The sequence below is a fragment of the Diplotaxodon limnothrissa genome, linkage group LG12, assembly GCF_057381915.1.
Source record: "Diplotaxodon limnothrissa isolate DT_005_m linkage group LG12, D_limnothrissa_male_GT1.1, whole genome shotgun sequence".
Classification (NCBI taxonomy): domain Eukaryota; kingdom Metazoa; phylum Chordata; class Actinopteri; order Cichliformes; family Cichlidae; genus Diplotaxodon; species Diplotaxodon limnothrissa.
The window spans coordinates 26971602-26986759 of record NC_140607.1 but is presented as its reverse complement, the minus strand read 5'-3'; the positions used below and the strand labels follow the sequence as shown (position 1 = coordinate 26986759).

The 15158-nt window shown below is 40.2% G+C and overlaps 3 protein-coding genes across 4 annotated transcripts; 2 read left to right on the top strand and 1 right to left on the bottom strand.

The window, feature by feature from the left end:
• Window positions 1–217: 217 nt before the first annotated feature.
• Window positions 218–12437, bottom strand: znf366 (zinc finger protein 366). 2 transcript variants are annotated; one of them, XM_085367397.1, is made up of 7 exons: window positions 12382–12437; window positions 5540–6571; window positions 5006–5173; window positions 4538–4688; window positions 3872–4063; window positions 1244–1418; window positions 218–1148 (listed from the first exon to the last, which is right to left on the bottom strand). In XM_085367397.1, the coding sequence occupies exons 2-7, from the start codon at window positions 6562–6564 to the stop codon at window positions 475–477; spliced, it is 2385 nt and encodes a 794-aa protein (XP_085223523.1). In that variant the 5' UTR covers window positions 6565–6571; window positions 12382–12437; the 3' UTR covers window positions 218–474. The 2 variants fall into 2 exon arrangements, with proteins under 2 accessions (XP_085223523.1, XP_085223521.1); XM_085367395.1 differs by lacking the exon at window positions 12382–12437 and adding an exon at window positions 9984–10057.
• Window positions 11860–13393, top strand: LOC146621443 (isotocin-neurophysin IT 1). The gene is made up of 3 exons (XM_085367401.1): window positions 11860–11979; window positions 12262–12466; window positions 13248–13393. Exons 1-3 carry the CDS (start codon window positions 11860–11862, stop codon window positions 13391–13393), a joined length of 471 nt encoding a protein of 156 aa, XP_085223527.1.
• A 584-nt stretch (window positions 13394–13977) lies between these two features.
• Window positions 13978–14972, top strand: LOC146621442 (fatty acid-binding protein, liver-type-like). The gene is made up of 4 exons (XM_085367403.1): window positions 13978–14299; window positions 14399–14571; window positions 14706–14798; window positions 14889–14972. The coding sequence occupies exons 1-4, from the start codon at window positions 14233–14235 to the stop codon at window positions 14937–14939; spliced, it is 384 nt and encodes a 127-aa protein (XP_085223529.1). The 5' UTR covers window positions 13978–14232; the 3' UTR covers window positions 14940–14972.
• Window positions 14973–15158: the final 186 nt, after the last annotated feature.

The window sequence follows — 15158 nt, the reverse complement described above, 5'->3', positions numbered from 1 at the left end:
AAAACATTTTTCATCCAGTTTTTTGCTGACTTTTAGAACAATATCACACAAACAAGAGTAGAGCATGTACAATGGTGTGATCAGTAACACTTAAAATTTTAATATCACAGATTAGATTCTGAGTCAAACCAGAGTTACATATTTAAGCAACATTTCAAAATGATTTGTAAAAAACTAAAACATTAAATATCTGTTTGCATTTTATTTACATCGCACGTTTCCAGCCAAAGCTTCTGTCAGTCACTATTAATGATAATTTGATATGTTTTTTACATGCAATATTCTTCACAGCTTGTAGTTATTCTTGATTTTTTTGCTCTGGTAATAAACAACAAGTTCATTCGCTGCTACTCACCACCCTTCCCTAATCAGAGATGTTTGGAAGCATGCATATTGTCGTTGCCCTCCAAAACAACCACTTAGTTTTAAACAAGAAACAATGCTACACATTTAATTATCTTCTGAGTCTTTGACTCACTTTTCTTCATGTTTGTCTTCTTCACCGTTTGACCCGTAAACTCTTTGAGCAATGCGCTCGTATTTGTTTGTCTCTTCCACATCGATGGCCTTGTGAAAGTTATCCAACTTTTCTTTTCTTTGTTTTGGTTCATCTAGCTCTAGCTGATGTGCTTCTTCTTCTTCTGAGTCATATTCATATGACTGTCTACGGACCATTTTTTGGCGGCACACCTGCTCACCTAATTCTGCATCTGATTCATAGGATGTCTCGGACTCCAATAGCTGCACCTTGTTACCTCTGGGAACTTTAGATTGACCTTCTGCTACTGACTCCCTCTCAAACGTCTCATCCTCTAAACTTTCCTGGTACTTCTGCTGTTTCTGTCTCTTGCCTTCCCTCGGTTCACCAGGGGATCCCTGCCTTCTTTCCTCCAGCTCAGGGATGTACTGAGCACCTGCTTCCTCGTGGTGGTCTACTTCAGGGCTGTACTGGCTCCTTCTGTACAAACTCTCCTCATCCTCCTCCTCCTGACAGGAGCTTCCCGGGACGCTCTCACCATCAGACTGGGAGAGACGGAGGCTGGGCAGACCCGGGGGTTTCTGGGAGAGGTCAAACGGTTCCTCTTGGCTGAAGTGGGTGAGGAGGTCCATCGGGGTGGTCAGACAGAAACGCCCTCTTTGCCTAAATACTGAAATCACAGGGAGAAAAAAAAGTTACATTTCACAACAAATTTTACTAAAATACATAAACAATATACATCATCAGCAGTGTGTGCACACTTACGTCTCTCATCCAGGCCTCTGTCCATGACACCATGTTTAACCTTCATATGTCTGGTGAGGTTCCCCTTCAGTGTGAACTTGCTCTGGCAGTATAGGCATTTGAAGGGTTTGCTGTCTGAGTGGAGATGCATGTGGCCCATTAGGTTGTGCATCCTGTTGAATTCTTTCCCACAAAGCTGAAAGAGAAGAGAGAGAATACATGTCCAGATATTAGGAACTCATTAAGACCTCGGGTTTAATTTGACACATTATTAACAGTGATGCATAGGCTATGCATCCTGAATCATTCGCAAGGTTTCTCAGGTAAGTACATTTTAATCTCTTGCTTTTATTTCAAGTCATTAAAAAAAATAAGTGAATATTATGTTAACAACCCATCCAGTTGCCAATTTTCTGGCTTGAAAAGTGAAAAGGCCAAGATATTTTTGTATTAAAATTTACATGTTATCAATACAATGTAAAATTCTGAATTCGAATTTTTGCTACAATTTGAATAATATAAACACACACAAGCATTAATACCTTACAAACCTTATAAACTATCTGCAATAAAAATAATATTTTAAGCTCATTTGTAACAGCTGCAGTGGTCAGATGAATGGAGTGATTAAAAACAAAGCATATTTCTCAGATTCAAATTCAAAGTGTAAGAATCGAGTATTAAAGGTGATACTCTAGCTTTTCATCAGTGAGTAAACACTGTGTCCACATCCAACAATAACAGGCAAGCCCTAATTACCTGTTATTTTTCTCTCTACCAGATCTCCTTTGTTAGATGACTAATTTTCTCAGATGCTGAGTTGCAGAGTTTACACGTAATCATGAATGAATGCGAAGTCTTTCAGACATGCATACATACACACATTCTTTCTCCCTCCTTCTATAGTTATTTTCCTCATTTCCTCTCTGTCTTCCCCCCTCACACACAAGCAAGGACACACACACACAAGAAAAACAGAAAGAAAAAGACAGAGAGAGAGAGAGAGAGAGAGAGAGAGGAAGCAACACTGAGACAGGGCCAGGAGGAGAACAGGGAAGGGCAACTCCTGTGCTGTCCTTCCTCTGCATTCTTTTTTATAAGGGTGGTCCTTTCCTTCAGGAGGAGAGAGGGACTGTAAACTGTCCAAGAGGACCGTGAGAAAACAGGAAGCTGCCTCCAGCAGCAGAGAAAGCGAGATGAAATCTATTTGCGGGGCTTGTTCTCCGGGGAGGCCAACGGGCCATTGTTAGAGAGGCAGTTTGTGCGGCGATATCCTTCCTATGGACAAGGAGGCTCCCACTCCCATAAGCCTCTCTGCTATCTGGTCATCGTCTCAGTCCTCAAGTTGTACCAAAAACCAAGGTCAAAACAGACAAATTCTTTAACAGCAGCTGCCACTACAAATTACAAGCCTAGTTCCTGGCTGTGATTATCAAGACTTGGTTTGTGTAGCTTGCAAAAAGGGAGACACTTGCATTTTAGATGCCTTTATTTACTCCTTATAGTAAAATAACTGAGTATTAAAGGCATAAAATGAAACTGAAATAGCAACCAGACCTGTAGCTAACAATGACCTGCTGCTTCTCATCTTACTACAGTTCGTGCCTTCTACTGATTACCAGTGAAAGTATGTATTTGCTTCATATGTAAATAAATATATATGTTTTACAGCTTGCATTTTTCTAACAGCTGTTTTATGTTTTTAAGGCCCATTTATGATGTCATGATTTGTGTATTGCTGTAAATGTAATAATAAAATAACATTTTGTCCATTACACACGTGTCTAGCTCATTAACTTAGCTTAGCAAGAAGAGTGGAAATAGCTATCCTCACTCTACCCCCCAAAAATGTTCCACATCAAGCCCTTTGCTACATGGGATTACATTTCAGTGTGATAAGATAAATATTAAACTTTATAAGTCACAGTAGATGGATTTTACTGCTTTCAGACATACCTGGCAAACTGTTTTGCTTCATTTTCTCTTTTTGTTGGAGGCTTAAACTGTGGTTTAGTGGTTGCTAACAGCAATTTCATAATGATATCCTACAAATGTGATGTTACACTTTTACCAGTTTGCCCTTTAGAGGAACACTGCTGGAAACTAGCTCAGTCATATGGTGTAGAAACACTGTGGCTCGATTTTGTTGTGATAGGGCAGGAAAGGGCCAGTTTTTTGTCATACTGATAATCCTGTCTTCACTTGGGTTGCCAGTTCTGTGGTTTTCCTGCTGAGGGGAGTGACTTTTTTCTGTGGGTAATTTTTCTATACTTCAGGAAAAAATAAGAGTATCTCTATAATTAAAAAATCTCATTTAAATGAAATAATTGATTCCGACTTCATGGACGCACATATGGACACAAAATGTGCCATACTGACCTCCAACACCTCCAGTTACTAACTGAATACAGAGCAGGTTTTGACAGGCCAGGGAGATGTCATGTCATGTAAGTTAAATTACAAATTTATATTCTTCTTCTCCTATGGACTTTGTCACTCCATAATGAGATCACCTGACAGCGCAGACATGAGTCATACTTACTGAGGCCACTAACGTGCTTTGTCATTCGAACACGTGAACCTTTGGGAAATTTGCTGTACAGAAGGCCAAAAGAAAGAGCCACATCTCACATGCCAAACTCGACCAACCTTGCATTTATAGGGCTTGATGTCCGAGTGGACGATCATGTGAGCCTTTAGAGTCTGTTTCTGGACGAAACTCTTAAAGCACATGTGGCACTGGTAGGCCCGAATGTTGGTGTGGATGAGGACGTGACGCTTCATGTTGGCCAACAGGGTGAATTCACGACCACAGATGCGACACTTGTGCTCCTTCACCCCCTGAAGAACAAGATAACGTGGAAGTAGTGGTGTGAGAAAGACGAGTCATTCTTCTGGTTTGCTTTAGAGAGGCCAGATCGTCCCCTGATAACAAATATGCCAGGCAGTGCCAGTGGAAATGCATTTACATTTATTTACGAAATATAAAATATCTATTTGATGAAACTATCGCTGCTACAGTTGTAAATATAATGGTATAAACAATAAGTTGTGCATTTTAGAGCTTGGGCATGCTAATACAGGACGTGTATAAAGGTGGTTTGTCTAAACTCTAATGCTACTAAAGAATAAAAACTGGATGTTAAGCAGTTAAAAGTAGCTTCAGTCAAAATTCAAGAGGAAACTGCTTCATGGCTGACATTTTTACTATCCAAAATGTAAACTGGGCAAGCTGATAATTCTTGGATGCCATTAAAAAACAAGAGAGAAAAAAAACTTTCAAATTTCATTTTTTAATCCTCATAAACCACCTACTTTATGAGTGAGCGTGTGCTGTTTCAGGTGGTGCGACTGGATGAACTCCATCCCACACTCACTGCAGATATACGGTCTGATGTCTTTGTGTTTCATCATGTGGTTCTGAAGCTGACTGGGATACTGGAAAGTCTTCTGGCACTCTGTACACCTGCACACACAGCAACCAACATTTGCAGTTAGCCTGCTGGAATGTCTCAACAATGTGGGAAATGCATATATAAAAATACACTTTTGTGCCAGGAGTTCCACGAATAATTAATATTGCGCAGAAAATCTGAGGCCATAGCCAGCAAGAGGTTAGCCTCATTTAAAATTAAAAAAAAAAAAAATCTATTTCTTGGAAAGAATTAGTGGATGTCCCCAATGGGTGGAGCTTGAGCTGCTGTGCTAAGCCAACTAACTGCTTACTTTAAACAATAACAAGAATATGAACATAAGAATATGAAAGGAAGGAAATGAGCTCACCTGTACAATGTGGGACCTCGGTGGACGGTCAGGTGCCTCTTTAGCTGTGCCAGTGTGGGGAAGTCTAGACCACACTCCACACATACATTCTCTTGACCTTTTTCATGCTTCAGCTCGTGGGCTCGAAGCTCGCTGGGATAAGCGAAACCTCGACCACACACACTGCAGCTGGAGGTGCAGAAAAAGTGTGAATGAGCAGGAAATCTAGGCATTAAACAGCAGAAACTCTATGCAATATATTGGAATGAGTGGAAATGAAAGTAAAACTGGTGTAAAGCTGGTAAAAAGTAGATTATAAGCCTAATTCTACACAGGAGGCCACTCCACAGGCTGACAAATAGTCCAACTGTATGGAAGTCTAAGGGGAAGGGAACTCAACTGCTAAGGTGATTTGGGTTAGCTTGCGATCGACATCTGTTTGGTTTCACCCCTTATTCATTACCTCCAGCTTCAGAACACCAAGATGGTGACTGCCAAGATACTCAACATCACGATGGCTACCTCTTTGACATATTGTATGTAAAAATAATTTACCTGTATGGCTTCACGTCACTGTGCTGCATCATGTGTCTCTTCAGGTGGCTGGTCTGGGTGAAGGCCTTGTGGCACACCTGGCACTTGTGGGGCCTCATTCCCTGGTGTGTGAGTAGGTGTGTATGCAGGTGGCTCAGCTGCTTAAATAGCTTCCCACACAGGTGACATCCGTGTGGTTTGATGCCGTTGTGACCCAGGATGTGTGTGACCAGGTTATACTTGGATGTGTAGGACTTCTCACACATTCGACACTTCCATCTCTTCTGGTCTCCGCCAACGTCCACATAGTAGCTGTCATCTACGTGAACATTGAGACCGAGCTTCTCAGCGCTGCTCGTACCACTTCGAGGAGCTCCTTCACGGGCGCTATGACTGGGGCGGAGGTCCTCTCTGGGGTAGAAACCACCAGGGGGGTGGTGCATGATAGGGCCAGGCATAAAGAAGGGGTAAGGGAGAAGGCTGTGGTGGAGAGGTGGGAAGTAGGGCGGGTGAAGAAGCAGAGGAGAGGGTGGCCAGATGGGGGAAGGACTGAGTGGCTCCTGTTTTACCTGCACAGGAAAATTCACATCTGGAGGTCTGTGTTGAAGCTGCAGGCTGTTGAGCTCGATCATGCCAGGGATGGGTTTTGGAGATGGAGACGGAAACGGACGAGGTGGGAGGGAAAAGGGAATGTGTGGCAGGTCCACTGTCTTCTTACTGCGGCTTTCTTCTGCCTCTTCTGCCTCCTTCTCAGGAGATTCACCTCCCTCATGGCCATCTACTTTTAAGGGAGTCCTTTTGCGTTTTTGGGATCCTTCTTTGAGGGTGTAACTGGGGCCAAGCATGGGAAAGAAAAGAGGTGGACTAAAAGCACTGTAGGCATCTCTGGTGGGTGATATGCTGGGATATCTAGCTGGAGAAAATTTGGGGGGCTGAATAAAGAGCGGAGCTGGGCTTAGGTAGAAACTGCGCTGAGATGTTTGTCTTAGCTCTTCTCGGAGGGGAGGACTTCTTCGCGGTGAGATGCTTACTCTATCTTTTTCCATCTTCTTTCTGCATGAAAAAGGAAAAGAAGTTGTTAAATATCTCCAGTAACAACAGGGAAGAAAGTATTTAATCAAATCTTTTACTAGAGGGAGTCTGTTAAAACTACTTGTGAGCTTACAAAGCTCACTTGATGATGCAGAAGGCAAGCAAGACATGACATAAAAATAAAGGGCTTTTTAGTTCTTCATATAAAATGTGGATCTTTGAAGTTTTCCTTTTAACTTTTGAGTGAGCCTGACAGTTTCATCATAATCACACAGAAAAACTGAAGCATCAAAAACTATCCCAATACTTTATCCAGTATAAAATGAATTTTCTTTCAGGAATTTACAAGAGTAAAAGTCAGGAATTGACTGGTTTAAAGAAGAGTAACAGTAACACGAAGCAAGTCCTGAAACCAGAACCATCTTCGAGTGATTACATGTATTTTCTTCTGCTGCCTTCAAATAATGTGCATTTAGACTTGCATCTGTTCTGTCCTCGCTATATCTTAGAAACTAACACGAACAACCAGTACTAATATCAATGTCGCCAACCACAGTAGAATGCAAGTCAGCAACATTGGTGTGACATCAGTGATACTTGTAACATTTACAATTGCAGGCACTATGTCTGTCTGTGGTGATGACAAGGGTGATGAGAAAATAGAAATATTTAACTAAACTACATTTAAAATGACAATATTAGTCGAACTACTGACAGAAAGAAAGTGTCAGTTTGTTTGTGCAATACATGTGTCATGCATTATATCATACACATACATTTTTTATATATTTCACTTCTGGTCCTTTTAAATAAATATATTAATATGTTCTTCACATGATCCTTTTGTGTTATTATTGGTAGGATCTATTAATATCTATGATGTCTATTAATGTATGTCAGGTTAGAAATTGTTCTGTCATCGTCTCGTCTGTGCATTTGAGTTAAATGTACTTTTAACTCAGTTCACAGAATCAAAATCTAGTTGGTTCTGGAATAGTCGCCAATGTTGCTGGGAAAATCAAAAGAGATGTTTGCCTTGAATGCACAGATTGCCTGATATCAAAATAAATTTGAAAGTACAAAGGCTGAACATTTTTAGTTAGTAAGGTGATTACTTTGAAGATTGCTTCTGTTTGAGATTTACCCAGTTAGTATGATGTATTTTTTCAGTGTTACATTTTCCACCCTCTTCTGTTACTATTTCCCCCATCAAGGGCTCAGTTGTAAAACTCTGGTTTCTTGCATTAAAATGGGTATTTTAGCCCTGTTCCCATTATTGACAAGATATCAGTTGTACTATTAGTTGGTACACATTTGTGTTTTGTTTATCAGGAGATGACAAGTGTATTTCAATTAGCCTGTGAGGAAAATGTTTTTAAAAAATATATATTACATTTGTCCCCAGTATCCACTAGTTTTAAATGTTTCACACATTAACACGTATTTAATGGGACTCTTTATACACTCTTTATAAGAATGACACAATCAGAAATAACTGCTACTGACTACACAAAAAATGCATCCATCTTATCATGCTTTCTTGACATTGATGGGGGAAAACATCATAAAGGTGAAGAAAGGATTTAGCAAAAAACAACGTGGTGCAAAAACAAGCTGGTTAAACCTCAGAAATCTTAAGCAGGAACTCATATCTATGAGGGGCATTGCCATTTTGCAAAATAATACACTGTGAATGACTGGTTTGAAAATCAGTAATATACTTTCCATCATATGCATTTATTTTAATTCTTAATTTGAAAAATAGCAAGTAGCTGTCAAATAAAATCTATACAAATAAGGAAGTAAATAAACTATAAATACCTTACATTTGCTTTCAAGTTCAGTTCTTGCATGTGTTTACTTTCCACCACTGCTTACATATATTTCCAGTTGTAACATTTGGAGAAAGACTTGACAAAAGTGCATCAAATGAAACTGTGTCCTGTTTCTATTTATGACATGAAACCACTTCTCTGAAGATTCCTGTGGAAGGAATGCAAGCGGACACACACACGCATGCACGGTGTGGCGTTGACACCCACACCTTTCAGGTTTCAACCTGAAACCTTTCACTTCTTCGTTTCTCACAGATCTTCTCCTTGTCTGAAATTAGGAAGTTATCTGTGAGAAGTTCGCCTCTACCTCCTGGCCCCTTTTCGCTTCTCCATCTCTTTTTCTCTGTGCTCTTCATCCTTCTTTTTTTTCTTTTTCTTTTTTGGACTGATAGCCAAAACTTTACTGGAGTTCACTTAAGCAAAATCACAAAACTGCAGTTTGCATCTGTATGATATAGAAATATAGAATAGATGATTGTAATGGATGTAAAGATGAAGATAGTCAGAGGGGAACTATCTTACTTCTGCATGACATTTAAAATAGTGGTGCAGATTAATTCTATTCCTGTTAACACTGTAGTGCTTATCAGTGAGAAACTGCTGAGACCTGTACCAGTCCACTGCTTGCATGACTACAGTTTCCACTTCATGTCTGTCACAGGTTACATACCTGTTGGCTTTTAAAATGTAAACATTTTAAAAATACCCAAGGCTTCAATTTATGAGTATCAAATTTTAAGAAAACACCTGCTACAGTTTCCAGAAATTTAAGGAGACGTCTTACATTTTCTCATTTTTTCTGGCAAAAACTAAAAAAATTGTAGTAATGCAAGTCAAAGAAAAAAATAGCAGAAGCTCGTAATGTGGAGGTTGTAATTCCATCACATTTTGGCATTTTTGCTTGACAAACATTTTAACTGATGAATTGAAAGCAAATGTTGATCTCAAATCAAGGATCAGCTTTCTAAGTATTTCAGCTCAACATCTGCATCCAGCTTTGCATGCATTCTTACAACACAAACGTCATAAAAGCTAATGTGACGATGAAATGAAAACCAGTGAAACTTTGACATTTAAATCCACCTCAACAAATAATTAGCATTTTACTTCTGGAAAAACATTAAAATGACACATTTCTACCAGTAAATTTCCCTTTCTCAGATACATGGATGGAAATTCATAAAAATCAATCTACAGGAATAAAAAAAACAACAACAACAACAAGATGCCAAATGCAAAAACTGGATTTTTCTGCCTCTTTCCAGGATTTTCAAAGAGCCCTAGACGCCTGCTGAAGTTTTGGGTCTCTCCTGGACATTGTCCTGCTCTTTTATCCTCTTCACTACTCTTAGTTAAGTTGCTCTGTGCAGAGACCCCAGCCTGTCCTCGCCACACCACGCATTCCAAACAATCCATTAGACCCGAAGCCCCTCCTCATGTGCCAGTCAGTGCCATGTAAGTGTGTGCTGTGTGCGGTTGCAGCATATGTCTGCGTGTGTAACTTACCAGTTGAGTGTAGCAGAGTGTGTGTGTGTGTGTGTGTGTATTTTCTCTGTGATGCTGGGGCTGAAGTGCTGCTGCAGTAGCTGCTGCTGTACCTGTGCCTCTCTTCTCTCCCTCCTGCTCGCACTGCAACTCTCCTGACAATGAGCCGCCTGTCCACGGATAGCATTTGAACTGACTTAAGAAAGAGAACAGGAACAATCACTTTGTTCTCATTTTTCAGATGAGTACCTTCGGAGAGAAGGAAGGAAGGGAGGGGAGAGGAAGTCAACAAGCCTAGTGCCTTCCTGCAGAAAAATAAGGAAACACTAGATAGACATCTCTATTTCTCTATGAAATAGGGATTTGCATAGCCTTTGGAGGAATGTGGGGAGGAGGGTGCTGATGTTTCACTTGAAAACAGCACAATTTCTAGGTTTAATAGCTGCAAAGTGACATATCATGATGGAAGATAGCAATGCTTTCCATTAATCCAGCTCAATGAGATGTATCTTAAAACTGGCTGTTTTCATATTTATAAGCAAATAAGTATCTTTTTTTAAATAGATAAAATAGAACATTTCTTGAGCTTATGAAATAAATATTGTCAAAGGTTCTTGATTGTTATGTACATGTTCATCACAGATTGCCAGGGAGACACTGCAATGTGTAATATATCACATTACAGGAGAAAAAACATGTGAGACATGATGTGTTTTATTCCCTTTTTTCTTTTTTCTTTTGAAATTGTATTTTTTCATGCATTGTGTGTGTTGCTCTGGTAATCAATTGCAGGATCACCTTAATCAGTTTTCCCATTATTTTCTCCACTTCCCACAAAACACGTGGCAGATGGAAACAGCAGCAATGAAAAATGTACAAATAGATGACATGCGTCAGCACAGCCACTAGGAGGCAGGAGTGGCCTATCTGTCTACAGTGCCACTTTATTGTCCTGTTTGTCATCATATAGCGTTTGTAGCTACCTGTCTCTGGTTGTGAAATCTGAGTAAATTAACATCCCACGCGTCTCTGTTGGCACAGAAGTTTTTGAACAATGACGATGTTAGCCGCTTTTTAATTGAGATGAGGTGGCAGTTAGTAAATCAGGAGGGAGCTGCAGTAATTGAGCTCATATCATTGAAACGGTGAAACTGTCTTTTATGAGATGTGGCCAATCATTAGCTGTGTTAATTAGCTCATGAGACCAATTAACCTCGGCCCTGGACAATGTGTGCATCAATTCCTCTGAGGAATTAAGGACTTTATTAATAGAAAGGGAAATTTTCAGGTGTGCATATGTGTGTATATACGTTTGTGGGTATGTGTGTTTCTTGCTTTGTTGTCGAGTTTGTTTACAAGCTCTGCAAGAAGCATTGCTTACCGACATGGTGGCTCAGCAGGCCAGAAATGTTCTGTCAACCTTTAAAACCAGCTTTTTCACTCTCTCCTGACCTCCCAGGGGTAGTAATAAAAAGTTGAATCCTTAAAATTAACTTTTTTTTGTTCTTTAAAAAAAAATTAAACTGGTGCTACCCTCTTGTCCCGTCCTGCTTTGAATAATTTCATCGCTGCCTGCTCTTCTTGACCTCTCTGACTTTCCTAACATCTCTAACATGCACGGTCACGCAGCAGGAGCCCTTAACTAATGATCTCCAATAGGAAGAAGCAAACCAGGCCACACAATTACCAGGCCCTTTGACCTGGCCCACACAGTGGTCAGCTTCATCTGCTAAGGTGATTAAAAAGGCCTCATTAAGGATTTCTAAGTGGCTTTTAAGTTTCTGTGTCACTCTCAAAAGGTGCTTTGGAAGTATATAAGACACACCAGCAACACCGTATGAGACAGAGAAGTCAGCAGTCATCCAAGAGCAACCTAAAGAGGAACTTGAGCTAACAAGTGTGTACATTTGCTCTCCGTGAAGCGTGGATTTTGTGGTCAGCCTTACTAAGTGTTTTTTTCTCTGTTTTTCTCTTCCATTCTTAGCAGAAATGACCGGAGCTGCTGTGTCTGTGTGCCTGCTTTTTCTCCTGTCTGTATGTTCAGCGTGTTACATCTCCAACTGCCCTATCGGAGGAAAAAGGTCCATAATGGATGCACCACTGCGCAAGGTAAGCTCAATCAGTCAGTCAATAGGTCTTTAACTTTGCAGCTTTTGAAGCTTCTGACAATATTATTAGCAAACTGGCACATGTTTCTCTTCATTCATTTATTCAGATAATGCAAAGCCTAAAGAGAGATTTAGGTGACATGCATGTGAAAAACTTGGGTCAGGGGCCAAAACCATCAGAAAGAAAATACAAACTGAGAAAGCCTAAAAATGCTTTATAAGGTAGTAAATTATGGTGACGTTCAAAGCAACACCAAAAATAATCATCTGTTTCAACCTCTAGTGCATGTCGTGTGGCCCCGGAGACAGAGGCCGCTGCTTCGGGCCAAGTATCTGCTGCGGGGAAGGTCTTGGTTGCCTGCTCGGCTCCCCGGAAACAGCTCACTGTGTGGAGGAGAACTACCTGCTCACCCCCTGCCAGGCAGGAGGACGACCCTGTGGTTCTGAAGGAGGACGCTGTGCTGCTTCAGGACTCTGCTGTGATGCAGGTCAGAAAATCCTGATGTAAATATAAGCAGTAGTAAAAGGAGTATTTTAGTCCTTTATTGAAGTAATTAATACCACTACTATTTGCAGAATAATCCTGCAAACTAAAGCAAATAGCAGAGAAGTACTATATTAGCAATATTTGCTTAAAGTACAAGACAGCAAAGTTTATAGTTTAAGCTGATCAGTCAAGCGGATTGTAATTATTATATTTACAGCTGGGTGGCTTGTTCTGTGTAAGCATACATCCTATTTTATAAGCTAATTACATCTGACTTGATAAAGGCACAGTATCTAGAGTAAACAACATGAAGTAAAAAGTATAAATTTTCCTCTAAAATGTAGTGAAGTACAATTATAAAGTGCTATAACATTGAAAAACTTTAGTGGGGGTTATCAGGTACAAGCACTTGATTGATTCATGAAATTGTGCAGTCTCTATTCCGGTCCAAGGTTCAGCATAGCTAAACCTGCAGAAGTCAAAGATTCTCTAGTGTAAACATGATGACTTTCATCCAAACCTGAAGTTGTAATCATTGTTGTTTTTTTGTTGTTTTATATAATGTAAGGAATAATGCAAGAATTATAAATCTTATTCCTAATAGAGCTCTGCATGCTTTAGTATACTACTTTGGTCATGATGATTTACCTAATTTACCCTACCCTGCTCTTTAAGGGTCCATGAATACAGGTCACAAAGACTGATAACAACAGATCATAAAGTGTAGACGATGACCATTTTTGGTAATAACTCCTTCTGATTTGTTCTTAACCCTGCCTCAGAGAGCTGCACCACAGATCAATCCTGCCTTATCGAGGAGGAAGGAGATGAACAAACCAGCCAGTTCAATGGCAGCGACCCCGGTGACATCATCCTCAGGCTCCTGCATTTGGCTGGCCACAGTTCTCCTCATCGAGTCCACCAATGAGCTGCTCTTGACGTCAAGGTCTCACTGCAAGCTCTCGAGCTGTAGGGATTAAATGGGACTTGTAGTTCACATAGTTGTGTTTTTATGTTTGTTGTCATGATGCTGGTTTTGCTCTTTTCCCCTGCAGTACTTCTGTAGAGTGCCTTTGTCAATATAGCCTATTTTTATGTATGAAATTAGGGGTGAATACTTGTTGTGGTCATCCTGTTATCTGCATGTTGAAATAAAGTTTGAAGAGAGTATAAAGTGCTGTCGTTTTCCCTGACCTGATTAAGTCTTGTGTGTAAAATTACAGTATTTCAAACCTTCCAAATACTTTTCCTTATAAGACAGCTTGAACCGTATTAGGGCATTGTGTTTGGCAAACAAATATACAAAGCCCACAAGAGTCTTTATCTTTCAGATAATCCTCCAAAGTATCTCTGGCAAATTCAAATGATCCCCACATGATGGTGTGTGTGTGTTTTTGTGGCAACTCTGGTGACACAATATCCCTGTTGCAACAGTTGGGACTATTATCTCATAGGCTGTTCACCTTTGATCCAATTTTGTTTCGGTTAACTTTGCAGTCAGTCCACTTTGGTTCTCTGTGTCCTTCTATGGGCATGCATAGAAGGGCACAGAGCATGCAACAAAGCAGTAAACAAATAAACACAGCATGCTGAAGACTTTTGTCTTTTATCTCTCTGCCCGCCCATCTTTTGCGAGCAAGCTGGAAGTAGTGAAGTAGGGACTTTCCTTAATTTCAGGCACCTGAGGTTAAAGATTGATCCGCTGTAGCTTGAGAATATAAAAGAGGCAGATACTCGCCTCTTTCTTTACCTTCACTGCCTGCCAACATGTCTTTCTCTGGAAAATACCAGCTTGAGTCTCGGGAGAACTTCGAGCCTTTCATGAAGGCTGTTGGTAAGAGTTGTGCAAAACTAATAAGCTTCCTGCACTGAATGAACTGAAATAACAATTTATCTGACCAATGCTTTCCAAACTTTTTGCTTTCTGCCACAGGTTTGTCTGATGAGATCATTCAGAAAATCAAAGATCTTAAGAGCACCTCTGAGATCGAGGAGAATGGTGACACCTTCAAAGTGACATTCACAACTGGCGCAAATGCCATCGTCAGCAATTTCACTATCGGACAGGAGGCTGAACTACTGTCACCCACTGGAGAGAAAGTCAAGGTAAGCCAAGATACTTAACTTAATTCTACAGGAAACACAATTATGACAACTAAAACACTTATAACGCATTTGGTCTGCATTAAATGTTATAGTTGATCACTGAGCCTAATCTTCATTTATCATGCTTGTTGAAGGGAGTGGTTCAGCGTGAAGGCAATAAGCTGAAGACCACCCTGAAGAACATTCTGTCTGTCACGGAACTGGTGGATGCAAACACACTCGTTTCAGTAAGTAGTTTTTCTGACTTTCTTTTCTTTAAAGTCTTCCTTGTTGATTAACTAGCTGGTATTTAATGCATTTTGTTCTTCTCCTTGTAGACACTGACTCTTGGAAACATTGTACACAAGACGACAAGCAAACGCATGTAACTTTCTATACATGATAATAAAAGGAGGGTGAAAAAAAGCAACTGTGTCATGGTTTGACTTGTATGTGTTCAGCAGGCTGTTGTTAAATGCTTCATTTGGGTTTACACTGAACAAGCTCCAGTTCCTCAGCTGGTTTAAAAAATACTCCCAACTAGTTAATTTGGGGGCTTTTGGTTTCAGAAATTTCGCTTGCTTGTGGGTTTTAATAAAAAAAAAATT

Excerpts from the sequence above, each read along its gene's own strand:
- znf366 (XM_085367395.1), bottom strand. The coding sequence starts at position 10,057 with ATGCTATCCGTGGACAGGCGGCTCATTGTCAGGAGAGTTGCAGTGCGA. Across the intron at positions 4,064-4,537 it reads AGCACACGCTCACTCATAAA|GGGGTGAAGGAGCACAAGTG; the intron begins GTAGGTGGTTTA and ends CTTGTTCTTCAG. Across the intron at positions 1,149-1,243 it reads CAGAGGCCTGGATGAGAGAC|TATTTAGGCAAAGAGGGCGT; the intron begins GTAAGTGTGCAC and ends CTGTGATTTCAG.
- LOC146621443 (XM_085367401.1), top strand. The coding sequence starts at position 11,860 with ATGACCGGAGCTGCTGTGTCTGTGTGCCTGCTTTTTCTCCTGTCTGTA. Across the intron at positions 11,980-12,261 it reads TGGATGCACCACTGCGCAAG|TGCATGTCGTGTGGCCCCGG; the intron begins GTAAGCTCAATC and ends TTCAACCTCTAG. Across the intron at positions 12,467-13,247 it reads AGGACTCTGCTGTGATGCAG|AGAGCTGCACCACAGATCAA; the intron begins GTCAGAAAATCC and ends ACCCTGCCTCAG.
- LOC146621442 (XM_085367403.1), top strand. The coding sequence starts at position 14,233 with ATGTCTTTCTCTGGAAAATACCAGCTTGAGTCTCGGGAGAACTTCGAG. Across the intron at positions 14,300-14,398 it reads GCCTTTCATGAAGGCTGTTG|GTTTGTCTGATGAGATCATT; the intron begins GTAAGAGTTGTG and ends TTTCTGCCACAG. Across the intron at positions 14,799-14,888 it reads ATGCAAACACACTCGTTTCA|ACACTGACTCTTGGAAACAT; the intron begins GTAAGTAGTTTT and ends TTCTCCTTGTAG.